Raw genomic sequence first — 18,131 nt, 5'->3', positions numbered from 1 at the left:
GGTATCATCCCGCATCTCCCTCTTGTCCTCGTGTATTGTTCGTGGCCTATACCAGATGAAGCAGGCAATGCGCCATGTCAACACAGGCGGATCATGGCCATCTTCTAAACAGTGCTCCATCAGTGCACGCTTTGAAGAAGCAATTGACAAGAGCACATATGCACACACACGAAACATGACAGCGCATGAACCCACTTGCACACTCACTGCGACTAGAAGAAACACGCGGTTGGATCTGTCAAGCCACAGCAGCTAGACCCCCAGTTGTACTTTTGGTGGTCACCGCTACAGGCATTCTACTAACCTGAGAAAAGTCCATTATCTAGTTACATAGCGAAATTATGCGCATGTGGTCTGCATTTTTTAATGTTGTCTGCACTTTTTGTAGCTGTATTAGGAGAATCTTGGGCATATGCGCTCTGTGTCCTGCTGCGGCAAAAAAGTTTTGAAGAAACATTTACAGTTGTTAGTAGCACCCATCCGATCTGTATTGTCTCCTTGTGGTCCCATGTTTTGTGCTTCAATATTTCCCAACCATATTTTGCATTAGGATCGGACTAGGCCTGAGCCAATGTACCTTTCCAATGGAGGGTGTGGCTGCATTCATTCATGGCCCAACTCCAGCCCTACAGTTAGGTAGAGATTGTTTGCAATTGTGTTCTGGGCAGAGCAAAGGTATGAGCTTGCTTTTGAAAGTGTTAGCCTGTATATGCACCAATGGACTGTTGACATTTCAGTCCTCATTTATAATACTCGTCATATAGAAGCAGTATGTAGTCAGGACATGGAGTTCAAACACACATATGCTTAGCAGCTAAGTTTTACCTTTTAGTACTGTAGATTATCTCTGGAAAGTGCAGGTAAAATGGCTGGTGGGCTTGCAGTCTTAAGTGGCTTCTATCCGGTAGCCTGGTCTCTTCATTACACTACTTTCCTGAAATTATTTGAAAAGAAACACAGGAGTAAAACTTTTTTAAACTTCTTTCCTAGCTCAGGCATGTTTGTATTTGCCAAACAGAGATACTGGGTTGGTCTTATAGAATATTTTATATAGAAATGAAGTGAGTGGTTTGCACATTTTGTAATTGTTTCTGTGTTGCTTGGTGGGGAGACTATTGGCTGATCAGAGCCTCTTATGGAGCCAGGCCCAAGCTAGGCCTGAGCTATAGGTCTGCCATGTCTAGCTGGATTGGGCAGGGCTGCAGCTTTGTATTCTAGGGCTGAATTGAGCCCATTGTATTTAAGCACTAGGCTGAGGCAGGGCTCGAGCTTTAAATTTGAACCTTTGTACACCTCTAATGCCCACTTTTGCAATCCTTGATGAAACTCAGCTCAGTGGTTGCTCATGCAACTTTAGTAGTCGGGAATGGTAGTGGAGAATGTGTGAATGCAAAATTTCACTGCACGGTTTAAGCAAAACCATTCCATTGGGCCATAAACAAGGAGGCTTTGGGAGCCAGCAGTTTTGCATAGGAAATTACTTTCACAGTTCAGAGTTCCATTGTTATAGCAGTGCTATAAACTTAAGCACCTATTTTGCTTCAGTTTATGGCAGTGTTATAAATTGTCTTTTGAAGAGTAGCCTTCGTGAGATTAACACAAAGGCATGCTTTAGCTAGTACATAAATTATTCTTCAGTAATGCTAAAATTCCACCCAAGGCATATTACACCTAGTAGTGTGCTTTAATCAATTTGTATACTATTCCTACATTCCTATGGCTTAATTTCAGCTACATTGGTCAGCATTTTTTGTCGAGAGAAATTTGTGGCTCTATCGCTCTGTTTCTTCTGGCATTGTACTTCATTATGCTGATCCACTATTAGCACTGCTTTTGTGTGGTGGTTGCATTTTTATTGCTAAAAGTAGTTTCTACACACCAAAATCAAGCTTTTTATTCTTTCTGGATTATCCTATTTTCTGGTGTGAAATTTAGCAACTTGAAGCTCATTTCAGCAGTGATGGCCTGAGTAACTAGGACTAATTATTAGTGATTTTGGCACAGATTTGAAGCCAAGTGAAATTTCAACCGTAGATTTAAACTGTTGTGTGTGCAGTTTTTGTAGACATGATGGAGCAGTGCTAAGCCATAACAAAATGTGCTGAAATCTAGTTTGACCGGAAGAATGCCGTCTGTGGCACGTATGTGACCATGTAAATATAGTTACAAAAAAAAAAAAGCATATTTACAACTCTGTTAACTGTGTAGTTCCTGACTACTGCCCTTTCTGCGGTCTTTTACATGACTTTAGCAGTGCCTGTGTTTTCATGGTGAAGCTTGCAACAGCTACAGTTGTTATATTGAAAGACGTCTGTTACTTCATGCTCCTTCATAATACTTAAGCCGTTGTGCGTAAAGTTCTCAAAATAAAATTCACAATGCAAGGCCACTAGTGTTTAACATGTATTTTTGTTTGTGAACTGTGTATCACATTATATTATTGTAGAAATGATTCTAAATCAGTCACTTCTGTTCATACTGCATCCTTTAAATGCTGCTTTGGGAGCTTTTTCACAGCACTGCCTAGCCTTAAGTTGAATGAGAGTTTCCACTTCCTTTGTAGTATATAATTGCTGAATGTAGCCATGAGAAATATTTTATATTAGCAGCTTAACACTTAACATGGCAGTGCCCAATAAAAGCAGCTACTGCAGTGAATTTCTTTCTTTTCTGTGCTGTGTCAGTAGTGTACATGGATATCAGTTCGTTATCAGCAATGTCAAACACTTTATCAGCCTGTATGTCCATCATAAACTCCCCTTTGCAGTCTGACACAGCAGTTCCAGTTGATGAGCAGCTTCTCATGAAACTGTGCCTTCAATTTCCAACCGTAGAAGAGGGCCACATCTTCACTCTGCTAAAGCAGTAAGTTATTTGTTATGTGGTGCCAATCAATCACCGTTGCCTAGACCACATCGTAACCACTAAGCTAGTAGGGGAATCACTGTTGTCAAGCTGAGTTGCCAGCTATCTTTGAAACAAGAAACATACAAAAGTTAGCCTTTGCTGATTAATAGTGTGTACATATAATGTGCAGTTTTTACTGAAGGCAATTTGTTTGGCATCTAGCATGCTCTACATTCTTTGCCCAGTGGTTTTAGCTAGGCAAATATGTGAGGTAAGGTGTGTGAGGTAGGAGAGCTGCGGTGGTGAAAGTATGCTTTAATCAAAGCAGTAGTACAGGTCATGGCATGTATCCTTCTGTATTTTTTTATTTACAACCACTTTAGTTGCAACTTTCCTCTCCCCTTTCTCTATTCTCTTCCTCTGTATCTTTTCCGTTGCTGTGGGACAGTTCACATGTCTACTGAAATTTAAAGCTGTTACGATGCCTGTGGCTTATCCTTTTTTTTTTTTTTTTTGCTTGCTATAGAAATACAATATATTACTGATACTACTACTACTATTGTACAGCAACACTGTTTTCGTAAGCTTCTCTAAATGTCTGAAAAACAAATTCCTTTCAGTGTGACTTTCACCAAACTTGAGGAAACTACGAGGTCTGTTAGAAAAGTATCCGACCTTATTTTTTTTGCAAACACCTGATAGAAATGAAACAAGCGCGGTTGCATCAGCCGACCTTGAACCTTCGTGCGCATGCGCGAATTTTTCCAGCCTGTCGATAGCGTCAGTCACTGGGACGCAGCGCTTGAGGGAGGTAGTGCACAGTGCTCTCGTCGGTTTTTTTATTACAAGGAAAATGACGGAGTGACTGTAGCAACACTACTGCATCAAATTTTGCCAGAAACTGGGCGACAGCCAAGTGGAAACCATTCGGAAGATTCAGACGGCTTTCGGTGACGATGCTATGAGCAGCACACAGATTACGGAGTGTTACAACTGGTTTAAAGACGGCCGCACATCGGTGGAGAGCGAGCCACGCTCCGGTCAGCCATCAACATGCCGAAATGAATAGGTCATTGCCGAAGTGAACGCTGTAGTGATGTGGGACCGTCGTGTGACTATCTGAGAAATTGCAGAAGAGGTGGGCGTCAGCACTTTTTCTGCGTATTCCATTATGACCGAAGATTTGGCCGTGAAGAGAGTTGCGACGAAATTCGTGCCGAAGCTGCTCACGGTGGAGCATAAGCAACTTCGTGTTGAAGTCTCACAGGATATGCTGGATTCCACAAACAGTGACCCCCGACTTCATGAACACCATAATCACTGGTGATGAGGCTTGGGTGTATGGGTACGACCCGGAAACCAAATCCGAGTCATCACAGTGGAAGCATTCCACGTCACCAAGAAGAAAGAAGGCCCGCCAAGTGCACAGCAATGTCAAAGTGATGCTGACTGCTTTCTTTGACTCCCACGGTGTGGTACACCACGAGTACGCACCACAGGGTCAAACACTCACCAAAGAGTACTACAGGGATGTCCTCCGTCGCTTACGTGATGCTGTGCAGCGCAAGAGACCGAAGTTGTGGTCAACAGGAAATTGAGCATCCATCACGACAATGCTCCTGCACATTCCTCACACTTGATTCAGACGTTTTTGGCAAAAAACCAGGCTCCTGTAGTTCAACAGGCTCCTTACTCTCCTGATATGGCCCCCTGCAACTTCTGTTTCCCAAAATCAAGAGGCCATTGAAAGGAGCACGCTTTCAGACAAGAGATAACATTATGGCTGCAGTGACAGCTGAGCTAAACTCCATTCCGAAAGAGGCCTTCTCGGAATGCTTTCAACAATGGCAGCACCGCTGGGAGAAGTGTGTGGAGTCCCAAGGAGACCACTTTGAGGGTGATTAGGTTTCCGACGCTCCAGTTATGCCAGTTTTTTTTTCTTCGGCCAAAGGTCGGATACTTTTCTAACAGACCTCGTATAGCTAGAAGGAATTGGTGAAAGTTGTGCAGAACTAGCCTGATGCCTAAGGTGGGTGATCCAGCACTTGAATGCTTTTATTGGCTAGAAATGTCACACAAGGCATTCGGAACTGGGGCATTGTTTGTGACACATAATTCAGGGTTCCATTTTGGCGGTGCATCACTCGTGTTTCCTTTTTCTCTCATTCCCTTAGCTTGATCACTACCTCAAGATAATGCTGCTGATTTTCCCTTTGGCCATGTGGCGCCACTCAACCACAATAACACCATCATTATGAGAAAAAAAAGTACAGCTGTGCTTTCAGTTGTAACTAGAACTTTCTTTCCTTTTTCATTTTTGTTAGTGTTTTTAAAAGCGTTTTTTTTTTTTTTTTGGATCTTACTGAAAAATTCTTATGTCCTGACATGCATAGACATTTTGCTGCAAGTGATGTTCTGCTTTGGCACATTTTAAGTCAGTACAAAATTACTTCCTGGCAGCTTTCAGGTTTTAAGGATTATTTTGACTGAGACCTTCAGCATGTTTGACTGGTCACACAGTGTTTGTCATACAGTCCTTTCATTTACCTGCATCTTGTATGGTGCTAATCTGAAGGCTTATCAAACGAAAGCTGTGAAAGGCGTCATAAATGTTGGCAGTTTTTTTTTTCCCCTTTTTTTTTGCATTGCCAGTATGACCCAGATTTTTTGTTTTAAACATTCTCACATCCATCAGGAGACTACTATTTACACCATTAAAACGCTTGTGTGCTTGATATCACATGACCTTTTGTCACAGTGCCATTTGTTAACACATTACGTGAGTACCGTATTTATTCGAATATAAGGCGAGGTTGTTTCCTAGAATCCTTAGCCTCGAGGTCACCCCCCGCCTTATATGCGAGGCTGATAGAACATGGTAGCAGCAGCGTCACATTTCTGGCGACTGAGATTTTAAACAGCAGCTCAAGTACCAACTATTTTGGGAGATGAGGCAGTGCCATATGTTCACGCTTATAACGCGCACTGAGTATTTGAAAAAGTTAACAGTAAGGCAGAGTGTGAATTATATGCGAATTTCGCCTTGAGGGGTGGCTTTACGGCAGCACAAATTTCACCTTATACTGTGGCTTCACAATGTCGCAGCACGTGCTGCTGTAAATCCATAAGGCAAAGAGGAAGTTCTCTCCAATCCAGTTTCTTTATCTCCTACGGAACCCCACCCTTTCCCCACCTCTGCGCATTGAAGCTTCCTCTCCCCCCCCCACCCCACACTTATTTCATGGTCGCCGATTGGCGTTTTGGTTGTGTTAATATAAGTGGTTTCGGGCAATCCCCACCGAGCTTTAATAATTCGTTGGCTACTCCATATCACTTAATATTAGTTTGCATACTTAAGTTCTTGTTTTTCGTGTTCCCCAACTGCACCATCCCCTTATAATTGTGACCGCCTTATAATCGAATAAGTATGGTATCTAAGGGAACACCATATCTGCATTTAACCCTTCCAGCATCACTGACGTACCGGTACAGGTACGTATCCGTGTTTCTGTCCTGCCATGTTCCTTTTGATATTCCTTTTGTCAGGAATGTGAGGACCACTCCAAGAGAGCATTTGCCTTTATAAGTGTCATTTCTTTCATTTCTGCACAACCACAAATAAACTATTATGTTCGTTTTATAACACCCGAGAAAAAAACTTGATGCTGGCGGTGCATCACCTCTAAAAAAATCAGACACTGAAGGGGTTAAAGTTGGTAATTTTCCTCATTCCTGAACTGAAACATACCTATAAAAAACACAAATAAAAAAGAACTTCTATGAGGGGGATTCTTCAACACGAGACCTTTATGAAATAAGAGAGAGTAACGTTGACCTACAATTTGGTAGAAATCACTCTTTGAACACAAATGAAGTGTCCCCTTTCATATTGGGGTAGAGTGTACATTTATGTGATCAGTTATTGTTGACATGACACTTCATGAAATGACATGACAACAGACCTCTTTAGTGACATGAATTGTAACAGGCATTGCTTTAATATTTTAGTTCCCCATCTTTGAGCATTTCAACATGAGGAATGGCGTTGGGTGCAGAGGCAGCAGTGACTCTATGCCTTTAGCACAGCAGGGTGAGCTGGTGAGCATTATGCAGTGTCGTCATTGCATGACCTCAAGATAAGGAGGTGGGATGATTGAAGTTCAGACTTAAAAAGACTGAGGGAAGCATCTTTCATGCATTCTTACTGCTCTTGAGAGATGTTGTTGAAAGGTGAACTAATGACAGATATTTGTACTCTATAGGTTAACCACTGTTTTGCGGCAGTGCCATCTATTTTTTTCGGGGCTCTTGCTTTCTTCTTTCTCTCTCTTCCGTGTTTATACTTGTGTTTTTCCTTGGTCACTAGATACCACAATAGAGACAATGTCGTGGTGAGCGCCTTGCTGGCTGAAGGACATCCACGTGCCCAGACACACCCCAATGCCCATGAGCACTTACCTCCAAAGCTGCTCAAGGTTCTTACTTACTATTCTTTCATGCATGCCTTGTAATCGCAATTCAAAAATCAGCCAAATGCTGTGCACTCTACTTGGGGAACTTAGATGTGATGCAGTTATTTGTGGTAGTACTCAGTCCAAATATCATGCGCCCAGACACATGCGTGAAACCACCGAATATAAAGCAGCTGGAGAGAAGAGCCAGGGAAGAGAGCAGAGAATAATCACAGATTATTTTTTCTCGGAGACAAAAAAAAAAAAAAAAAAGCATGATGGAGATGCAAGGTGGGTGACCGCTTTCAAATCAGATTCCCATCTGCGGCAGTCATTTGCACCACACGGAGTGGCATCGATTCGCTATTTACAAAACGCTATTTCACAAAACAAGGTAAGCAAAAAAACACGGTGATGCCTGGAAAGGTCTCTTAATGGCAACTTTTACGATTCAGTGTGGTAAGTTAAGCCACTCTTTGTGGTGCAAGTGATTGCCACCAATGGACATCTGACCATGTATTGAAAGCGGTGAACCATCTTGCATCTCCATCATGTCTTTTTTTATTTTCTGTTTCTGTGAACTAATAATCTGCAATTATTATCCGTTCTCTTCCCTGGCTCTTCTCTCCAGCTGCTCAATATTCGGTGGTTTCACGCATGTGTCTGGGTGCATTGTATTTGGACTGAGTACCACAAATAATTGCATCATGCGTAAGTTCCCCGAAGTAGAGTGCAAAAGACATCACTGCTGGCTGAGCTTATCACATACAAATTTGATTTCAGAAAAAGTGACACAAAGCATGTTTTCTGTGCCGCGGAGCGTCTAGAGGCAAGGCGCAGACAGTGGCGTGCTCCGAGCCATGCCAGTACAAATGAAGTATTTCCTTCACGATATCATCGCTCTGGCAGCTCGGGCGCTTCCATGGCGACTGTTGAAGTGGCACCTTGCGCTCTCTCCCCCATTCCAGTGCGCGCGCAGTTGAATCTAGCTAACAAGCAGGCTGGCAGGTAACAAAGGACACGCGTGTGCGTAGTACGCGCTCTCGAACTTAGGTGCACAGCCGTCAGAAGCCGCAGCGATGCAGTTTCGTCGTCACTCCTGTGGTCTTTAGACTTTTGCACTGGGCTGTACAAACAGTTCATTAAGAAGCACCTTTTCTTTTGTACTCATACAGCTTATTGCATGTAGTTGCTAACTTTATTTGCTGTATCAAATAAGTAAATTGTTGAGAGTGAATGGTTGAACATCTCTATTTCAAAATAAAAATGGTATGTGGTCTAGTAGTTGAGATATTGATCTTCTGACCTGCAGGATGAGTTCAGCTGCTGGTAAAAAACTTGATAATAAGGACCATATTAAAAAAAAATGCATCCTGTGGTGGAAAATGTGGAATTAAAGAAAAGTGTAATACTACTGTCATAGGCATCTGTTTGTTGGTGAACACGAGAGACAGATAATGTCTCTAGAATAGAAAATTCTGACTTCAATCACACAAAGTCATTTAAACAATAACTCTTATGGACAGAGATAGTTAAGTAAAACATGATCACACTGAGAAATAGCACAAATGGCAGAAGTCTAGCTTGTGCAGCAAATGGGACAAAGTGCCGCAGTACACATGCAACCTATAAAGGCTTTAAAAAGATCCCTGTGTGGTCCCAGTGCAGTGTCACTTTTCGTTTGCACCCACAGTTCACAACCAAGAGTGAAAGTGTCACAGGCAGCATCTAATAAACACTGGCAATTGCTTTTTTTTTTTTTTTTGGCTTGATGGCTTGTTGTTTTTGTATGTGTTATCTTTCTGCTCTGTGCCCCATTAATACTGACAAGCAACTAACAAACATGCTTTAACTGGGCTCAACACTGCCACTGTTCTTTGGCAGATTAGTTAGATTTTAAAACACTGCCACATTGTGTAAAAAGGCGCTGTCACTGCCACCTGACCGAATACACCTGCCATTGCGAGTGTAAACACTTTCTCAAGGGTACTGTGCGAATGGGCCTACAGGTGGCATGACCAACACTATGGACGAGTTATGTAACTGAGTATGCTGCAGCTTTATTATTTCACTTTGCTAGTGCTTGAGTAATATTCAGCAAGCCCGGGCCTGAGGAATATGAGTGATCCTGGTTTGTATTTGCAGGTTGATGAGACTCTTGTAACAAAGCTTCATGGCTTCTTCCCAACAATTGATCAGGAAACAATAAGGGGTCTTCTTTACAAGTAAGATACCTTTTGTTATTGCAGTAAGGGTAATGAGCTGGGCTAGTTGGTTCGAGTTGAAAGAATGCATCTTCTAGCAAAACTATTTATGTGAATGTACACGAAACCTATCAATGTCAATATACATAAAAACAGCCAATAAAAGCAGTGCAGACACTTTATGTATGCACACCAATCAAAACACCCTGCAGGTATTCCATTTCTGTTGCAGATATTTTATTGAGTAAAGTTTCTGCACTGCATTTATTGGTTATTTTCGTGTATGCACATATAATTTGTCTTTTTTGGAAGTAAACCACTAGTAGACAGTCCAGTCGTTGTTTTGACCTCTCTGTCCCTCTCTGCATCTTCAATTGTTCCACTAGAAGAATGCATTTTCGTTTTTGTTTGACCATGGATTTATGTGTCCCTGTTTGGAGTGCATGCACAAATTCAGTGTAACACAATGGTCTGGCATGTGTACTTAAAATTGCCATCGTATTGTCACATTTACCAACAGTTGTTATCTATACTATCTGATTTCATATTGAGCTTTAAATGGTATTAGTGGTACGTAAGAGTACAGCCTTCTTGTATACAACCAGCATGATGTAGCAATACCATACAGAATCCTGTTTGGCTAAGCTCAACAAACATATACTATGTTCCTACTTTTAAAGCAGTGTTTCTTTGTAATGTTTTGTAATGGTATAGTGTCATCCACTCTGAGGCGAAACATGTGAGTTTGTGGTCTGAGCTCTGCAGGGTTGCTATATGCTGTCGTTTGGGTGCTCGCACAGGCGTGTTGAGAGCCAGAGGTGGGGCTTCCGACACCTGATTGCCTGGATCACTGTAGCATTTCTTGTACCTCTGTGGAACAATTGTCATTGTTATATGTCATCGCAGGTCAAGCACTGCTTGTTCTGTGCTTTGTTACAGAATTAACTGTTGATGGAATGGAAGGATTATTCCGGGAAAATTGCTAGGCCCCTGCAGCTCAAATGTTATGGACAGAATTGTTGGATTGCTAGATATTTTAATCCGAAGGTACGAAATATATTCTAGTTCTCACAGCCTGCAAGGTGATGTAGCAGATGCCATCGCAAAAGCTCTGTTCTTTTTATGCTGCTCTTGTGTGAAGCATGCTAATAATGCTATGTTAAGCTCAATATTTTTGTAGGTGTCTGTACTATGTGTAAGAGAGCAGGAAGCAGTCCATGGTGATGATTTACAAGGCTAACCTAAAGTCAGTAGCTCGGGAATGACACAAAATGCTAAATGAACCCACTACTTGGTTATATTTTAAAAATTCGACATTTCAATGTGATCATTCAAAAAGCAACCAGGAAACAAAAAAATGCAATTTTCAACCTCTTAAAAGAAGTTGTGCAGTAACCATAGACAATGATTGTCAATGTTAGCGAATAGCCGAATGCTTTAAGAAAGCTATTTGCTTTATTAAAAGAATGATGTGCTTGGTGACATATATTAAATTCAGTGAAGATATTTAGGTAGCATTTATTGTTTCATTGCATAATTCCGGACAGCTGTAGTGGCACTACAGGTGGACAGCACGTGTGTCTCAAAGAGCTGTGACCTGTGTTGTTCAGCAACGAACAAGCCCTTTGCATCAGTGCTTTTGTTCCAACCTCCGACCACCAGCCACCGATCATGTAAATGGGTGAATGAGCCAAAGAAAGCTATTCGCTTTAAAAAGAAGGCAATAACCAATCTCATGACTTCTTTTACTGCTCAGTGGGCAGAGTTGTGGGCAGAGATGCATTGAGTAATTGGCTTAGTCCAGAGGCAGTTTGCATTGCATAGTGCATTTTATCCCTGAGTAGTTTACCCACGATTAAAAGGTTTCATCACACAAACGACCTTAAGCTGCTGCACAATAAACTGCCTAATGAAAAACAGAGTGATGTTTGTTTGAAACTTTTCTTGATATTTCTCAGTAGTTGTTGGTCTGTTCAGCTTCCTTAGTTGTGGTTTAGCTTTAGGGTAATCTTGCTCTGAGATGGTGAAAGAAATCATTCTCACGGAAAGCTTCTTACATTTAGGAAGGGGTCTCTACTATTTGTGCAGCTGGTAGCTAAAACAAAAAAAAATGTCAGTTTCACCTTTAAGGGAAAGCATTGATAGCGAAAGTATTAGACAACTACAGAAAGTAAGGTTTGTAATGTTATCATCCATCTTAATTTCAGCTAATTCAATTGCCAAGCATGGTGTCACATTTGCACAGGCAAATATTATCAGACGTCACTCGATGACCATGAACACTGGTTACAACGCTGGCGTGAAGAAGAGCAGCATCAGTAAGAAGCGAAAGCTGCATACGTGCACGTTTGCACCCGCCACAGATTACCTCCAAGATACAGTACATGGGCACCCTATGCGCTCAGCCACGTGGACAGCCATGCACAACCATGTCTGGGCTAGAGGAGGAGATGCGCACTCTCCTTGCTTAGCGCGCACTTGATCATGTGGCCTCTAACATTAGGTGCGTGGCAAGGAGGCGCGCATCAAACCATCATCCTTCTCAGCTCACCCTCTCGTGCTTACCCTTGCACCTGCAGTATACAGCGTGCGGGGTGTTATCTTATAGCACTTGGTCTTTAAAGAGAAAATCACAGCGACGATGGCAGTGAAAATTCACCTGGAGTATCCATATAATTGTTTCAATAATATTGGGCTTAACATAGCACTAGTGTGTTACACAAGTTGGCACAACACCTGCATGACATCTGCAATAACAGTACTTTGCAGGCTGTTAAAACGACAAAGCAGTTGGAACTTTTGGACAAAAAAGGGTCATTGAGCAATGTTGTCCTTTCCTAAAGAAAAATACTGTTGGCCATCTTTCAATCTCTAAAGAGGCTCTTCTACAAATTCATCTAAAATCTTTGTTAACATATATTGTCGCACGCAGTCACTGCAACCCATGACATTGCTGTGCAGGCACAACAACCAGGAGCATGAGGTGATTCGCATGCTGGTGTCGGGCCCCAACAACTACATCATCCGGCACCAGAGTGCAGCACCAAGCTCACCAAAAATGAAGCTGCGGTATCTCAAGCTGCTGTTTCCTGAAGCTGACGAAGCAATGCTCTTCAACATGCTCTATAAGTAAGCTCTCTGATACCTTCTCAGTAGTACCTTTTCCTCTCACTAAAACATAGGTTCTTGCTAAAGAGACACTAAAAATGATATTATAGTTCATTTATTTGCTTCCAAAAATTTTAATCTACATTTCTTATGCAGTGTTTCACAAGTACTATGCTCATTTAAGTGCAACTTTCTTGAAAACTTCTCATTCAAGCATTGGCCAGTTTGGTGACTGTATAAATGCCTGCCAAGAAATGATTTTGTAAACAGCAAACAGCATTCTTGATGCCGTCTACAAAATGATTTCAGTATCTTCCATGGAATATTCCATGGTTTATTGCACACTTGTACTGGTCCACTCTGTCTTCTGTGCTGTCATGGACTTTTGTGTGGCGTTGTGCACACCCTTTATCATTTTCATCATCATGCATATTTCCAAGCAGTGCAGTCAATATCAAAATTTCGACGATACCATCCTACATACATGTTATAAAAGCATTATACCAAAGGCACTCACTGTTGTATAAAGTTTCTGATGATGCCACCAGTGACGATAATGTGAAGCAGTCTGAAAGGAAGGAACCAGAAGGGAGTTAACATGCAGAAAGTTGATTAAATCTTTGATTTCTTCTGCGTTGCTCATGCAGATGTGTGAAATGACTCAACCACCAATAATATTTCTCATAACAATATGAAGCCTGATCACATGGTCATTTTTGCTGTTTAGCTGTTTTAGCTTACCTCTGCGCTCTTCAAGAGTCACACTGACAGTATATTACTTTCATTCATCCTCTGTTTGCTGCAGCTGTGATAACAACGCCCAGGAGGCCATGACAAGGCTGCATGACCTGGGCTACAAGAAACGTGATGCCCCTTTGCCCAAGAGCACTCCCATCAAACAGGTGGTACCTGCCAAACCGCCTATTATGGAATTTCGCAGGCCCTCCCAAGTGGTACCACCCACCAAAGCAGATCGGCAGAAGCGTATGTATGTTTAGCAGCTGTTATTGGGAAAGAATGTATGTGATTCTGTACGCTACTGCAGCTTTTGACTCTGGCTAATGCTGTTTAAGTAGTTTTTTTCAAGTAAACATAATCCACGAGCTGTAGCTCAGTGGCTTTGACATTCTGCTGCAGAGCACGACATTGCAGGATTGAATCCCGGTTCGCACAGCCGCATTCTGATTGGGCAGGAATGGTACAGCGCTCATGTACTTACATTTTGACGTACATTATTCTCAGCCTTTGGGGATGCACCAACCGTGCATTGAACACTACAAAAGCGCTACTTGTGTTTCTAAGGTCTGCAAGCCTTAACGAAACTTTGTGAATAGCTTTAGTGTGTTTGTGTGTGTCTATGGATGTATATGTGCTGTTTGTGTGTTTGTGTGATTCTATGTCTACCATAATTATCACCCAACATCTGGAGTAGCATGCCAGATGATAAGTCAGGGTAACACCTTCAGGTTTTCATTAAAGTCAGCATTTCTCTCTCTCACATTAAAGAATCCGTAGGTGAGAAAATAAATCCAGAACCCTACACTATAGCATCTCTCAGAACTCAGTTGTTGTTTCGGGTTGTTAAACCCCATGAATGATTATTAAGCATAAATTGCCTGCTGTTTTTTGTAGCTCATGTTGACTCTTGTCGAGGGAGTGTATAGGTGCTGAAATTTTTAAATGTGAATCAAGCGTGAAATGTTTGGAAAAAGATGGGTGTGAATTAGTGTGTTGAATATTGAGAGTGCTGTGTGAAAAACATGGAATAGTTAAAACAATAGAGAGATTGAACTAGAAGTGGAATGTGTGGCCCTAAATTATGTAAACAGTTGTGCGGTGGAGTGCGTGTATTTTGATTATGGTACCCTTGTGCATGGATGGCGTTCAGTAGTTTTGGCCTGAACTGCAGGACAAGAAGTATATCTAACTTATTTTTGGAAGTTTTCATTTAACCAAAAGGAAGAAAGTCATCCAGGACAGTTTTAAAAACGTGAAAAGAAAGACATAGAGTACCCAGGAGTCCTGTAATCTTAAAATAGTTGTAAAAGGGAAGCAGTACACACTTGGCAGATAATTAGTGCTTATTCGTATGCTCACTGGCAATGAAGTTGAACTGTTGTGCACGAGGTCGCGGGTTAGATTCCTGGCCACCACTGCCGCCTTCCAATAGGGGCAGAGTGCAAGAAATGGCCTTGTACTATACTTAGGGTGGATGTTAAAAAACCCCAAATGCACCATATTAATCCATAGCTTCCCACTATGGCATCTTTCAAAGCCCATGTGTCACTTTGTGACATCAAGCACCATAACTTGATTCATTCATATGAGCAGAGTGTAAAAAAGTACATTTGCCCTCATTATAATTACAAATGAATGGTGATAAACTGAAATATTAAATGAATTTATGAGTTTCTATCATGGCCAAGTGACATAGTGTCAAGCAGCCTTCTTCAGTTGCTGTGCTAATGACACATGCCTGAAAACTTGAATGTATAAATACCAAAGATTAAAGCACAGGGACATGTGCATTGATTAGGCTTGTATGAATATTAAATATTTTCAAATATTCAATCCAATGTTATGCTAGTCGATATTTGCTTCAGCTCAAATTTCAGTATTTTTACAGTTTTTGAACTATTCGGAATTAATGAATATACATATATTTCTGCATATAAGTCTCACCCCCAATTTGTACAACACCCCGAAAGAAAAAACTGTACGCGCTTATAACCCACGGAAATAACTTTAACCCTTTAACCCAGGGACCCTTTAACAAATTTGTTGGGTCCCAAAAGTGTGTACTTTGTAATTGTATAGCTTACTTATGTTAAATAAACTTTCAAAACTTTCAAAACTTTCAGCTGCATACAACGGCTGAATCTTTGTAATAACAGTCACCATTCGCGGATGCACGAAGCGCCCACGTCATATCTTTGGCCATTGGCTTTGTTCCCCACCCCTTCAGCGAGATTAATGATGGAAAACTTTCCCCTAAAAGTGGTGTCACAGCAGCGCGGCTCGCGCTGCTGTGAAACCGCACCTTGAGGCAAAATTCGCATATAACCATTACCCCAATTTTACAGTTAAAATATAAATTTTCTTTCATCTGTGCACTTGCAGAACAGAACGCATTAAGCTCACGTGTAAACGGAAAGCATCAAGCTGAACTTGTGCAGCACAACATAAACTGTCGGCGTCACACAGTCAAGGTCACTCTTCACAGTGTTGCGACGACACATGTCTGGCGAATGCGAAATGCTCCCACGGCATCAGCCGCCACAAAATTTTCAATAGACTGAAGTACAACAGTGAGCAAGAGCCTGTACACATTTTCTCTGCTACTGGAGTTGTATGAAATGTTGAACTTAAATTTTTGCGTGAAAATATCTGAATAACGGCACTTTGAAAATAAACTGACTCCAGAGGTGAATTTGTTTCCTTCTGTGCAAGCAAAGAACTAATTTCCTTAGATTTGTCAACATCTGGCTCTGATGTCAAGGTTTTATGCAAATCCTCCAACTATTCTAACTATTCACTATGACCCATAAATGTAATACTCACTCAAGCCTAGCATTGAGCCTTTTTGTATGAAAAGAAATTACCAAGGTTTTACGTTTACCGAAAAAGCTTGAGCCATTAGTTCGCAAAAAATATTTTACCTACAAGACAGCACCATCCTTTTAATTTTAGCTTTAGAGGGTACAGTGATTAAATGAAACAACCAAAAGGTATTCTGGGATTCATGACAAGTGCTCTTTCTTGTCCCACTTTTCATGCTGTCTTTCTGTCGTCAAACCATAGCACACTCAAGTTCACACAGTCCGACAAGTGCGGTGTTATATGTGTTTTGGAGTATCACTGCCGTCATGCTCTTCTATAGACTATATTCTACACTCCATAACAACACACTATGCTGTCTTCTTCGCATGAGTAAAACATATAAGCCTTACATTCCCATGTGTTTTGGTGTCCTGCAGCAAGCTGCTGCTATACATAATATGGTGAAAAGTGCAGAAAACCACTAGAAAGAAAGATGGAATACTTGTGCACCTGCTTCATCTTTCTTTCTTGTCCTGTTGTCTGCAATGTTCACCATGCCATCTACAAATCAACTAGCCCAATTTTGTACTATTATGCTACTCTGGAGAGCCACTGAATGTACTGTACTTGTTCTGCCACATCACCAACAGAGCGCCACTCGCCTTGCTGCTGCCTCAGCTGTTCATGCTACAGGGTTGAGTTGTGAAAACCAGCGAAAAGACACAACATACACAAGCAAGAAGACCCTTCATGATTGAATGGTTTTCACCCTGCAATCATGTACCAACTGGCCCAGCTCTTGACCCTTTTGCTGCGTGATATTGCCCATGGCAGCATGCACATGCCATGGAACATGGCATGCCCTTATCTTTCATGTATTGCTTTCTTTCTTACATTGCATTCTTTTCTTACGCCCATTGTCACCTCGCTATCATTGACATCTTAACCAAGCCACATGCCACATGCTGGCCCTTAAAGGGGCCCTGAACCACCCCTCGGGCTTGGTGAAATAACATAGTCCGCGGGTAGCATATGCTGCTGTGAACATCTCAGCCAAACTTTGCTGTCGTACGCGGTGCATGGAGCTCGCAAGCGGAGTGCGAAGTCACCTTTCTCTCAAACGCTCCTTTTTTAACAGAAGCCATGTTCCTCACTCTCTTCAGGGCGCTTTATTTCGTAATAAAGCGGATTCTCATACGCGGCTGCTATTGGTAACTGCGGTCAGCTACATTGCGTAGATACTGCGGCCGCCGCAGGGTGCTGCCTCGAGTCCACTGGCTAAGCGCACTGCGGCTCACTGAGGACAACCGCGTTTGGCTTATGTTAAGCGCGTTGTAGGCACCAATATCGGAAGTCATAATCGGAAATTTGAACTGCGCACCACGGTGACATTTAGAGGGTGGAGCATTGTGATCACGCCCCACTCCTCTGTAGCCTTTGTAGTGCAAGGCATTGAAGAAGGAATGGGAGCTCAGCGAAGGCCGTGTTTGATTGCCAATAACTCCGCTTCTGCTGAACGCATTGAAGTACTTTTTGCGGCAAGGTATTTCTGAAATAGCCTATTTTCACTTCAAATACCTTTCTCCACTTCGATAAAAAGTGGTTTCAGGGCCCTTTTAAGCATGATTGTGAAAACATTGGAACAAATGTTTAGAGAAGGTCTGATGCAGATTAGTTGCACAAGAATGATACCATTTGATTTAATCACATGTGGCACTACAACTATTTCAAAGTTTGTTCGGACCTCTTTCCCTGTGCAGGTACTCACAAAGATCACTCACAAAAATAATCTCTGAGGGATGACAGTTTAATCTCAATATTATATGGGTACAAAAGAGACAGCTGGATGTTATAACACTATGTCACTGTAGTTTTGCAGCACGGTAGATCACTGGATAAGTGTACTTGCTACATCTTTCATCTCTACCAGTTCCTATCTGTTTTCCCAGACCAGCTACCCTAATGCATGCAATTCATTCCC

General features: G+C 41.9%; 1 protein-coding gene across 1 annotated transcript in view; it reads left to right on the top strand.

Annotated features, from left to right (window-relative positions):
* The window catches only part of LOC119436338 (uncharacterized), a 79,191-nt gene that overhangs the window by 24,239 nt on the left and 36,821 nt on the right, over positions 1 to 18,131 (top strand). The window contains exons 8-12 of the mRNA XM_049657038.1: positions 2,768 to 2,865; positions 7,214 to 7,322; positions 9,444 to 9,523; positions 12,464 to 12,631; positions 13,416 to 13,594. Coding sequence (XP_049512995.1) covers positions 2,768 to 2,865; positions 7,214 to 7,322; positions 9,444 to 9,523; positions 12,464 to 12,631; positions 13,416 to 13,594 — 634 coding nt within the window. The remainder of the gene's footprint in view (positions 1 to 2,767; positions 2,866 to 7,213; positions 7,323 to 9,443; positions 9,524 to 12,463; positions 12,632 to 13,415; positions 13,595 to 18,131) is intronic.

Source organism: Dermacentor silvarum, chromosome 1, assembly GCF_013339745.2.
Source record: "Dermacentor silvarum isolate Dsil-2018 chromosome 1, BIME_Dsil_1.4, whole genome shotgun sequence".
Taxonomy (NCBI): Eukaryota; Metazoa; Arthropoda; class Arachnida; order Ixodida; family Ixodidae; genus Dermacentor; species Dermacentor silvarum.
Note: the sequence above shows the minus strand (reverse complement) of the source record. Positions and strands in the feature narration are given on the sequence as shown.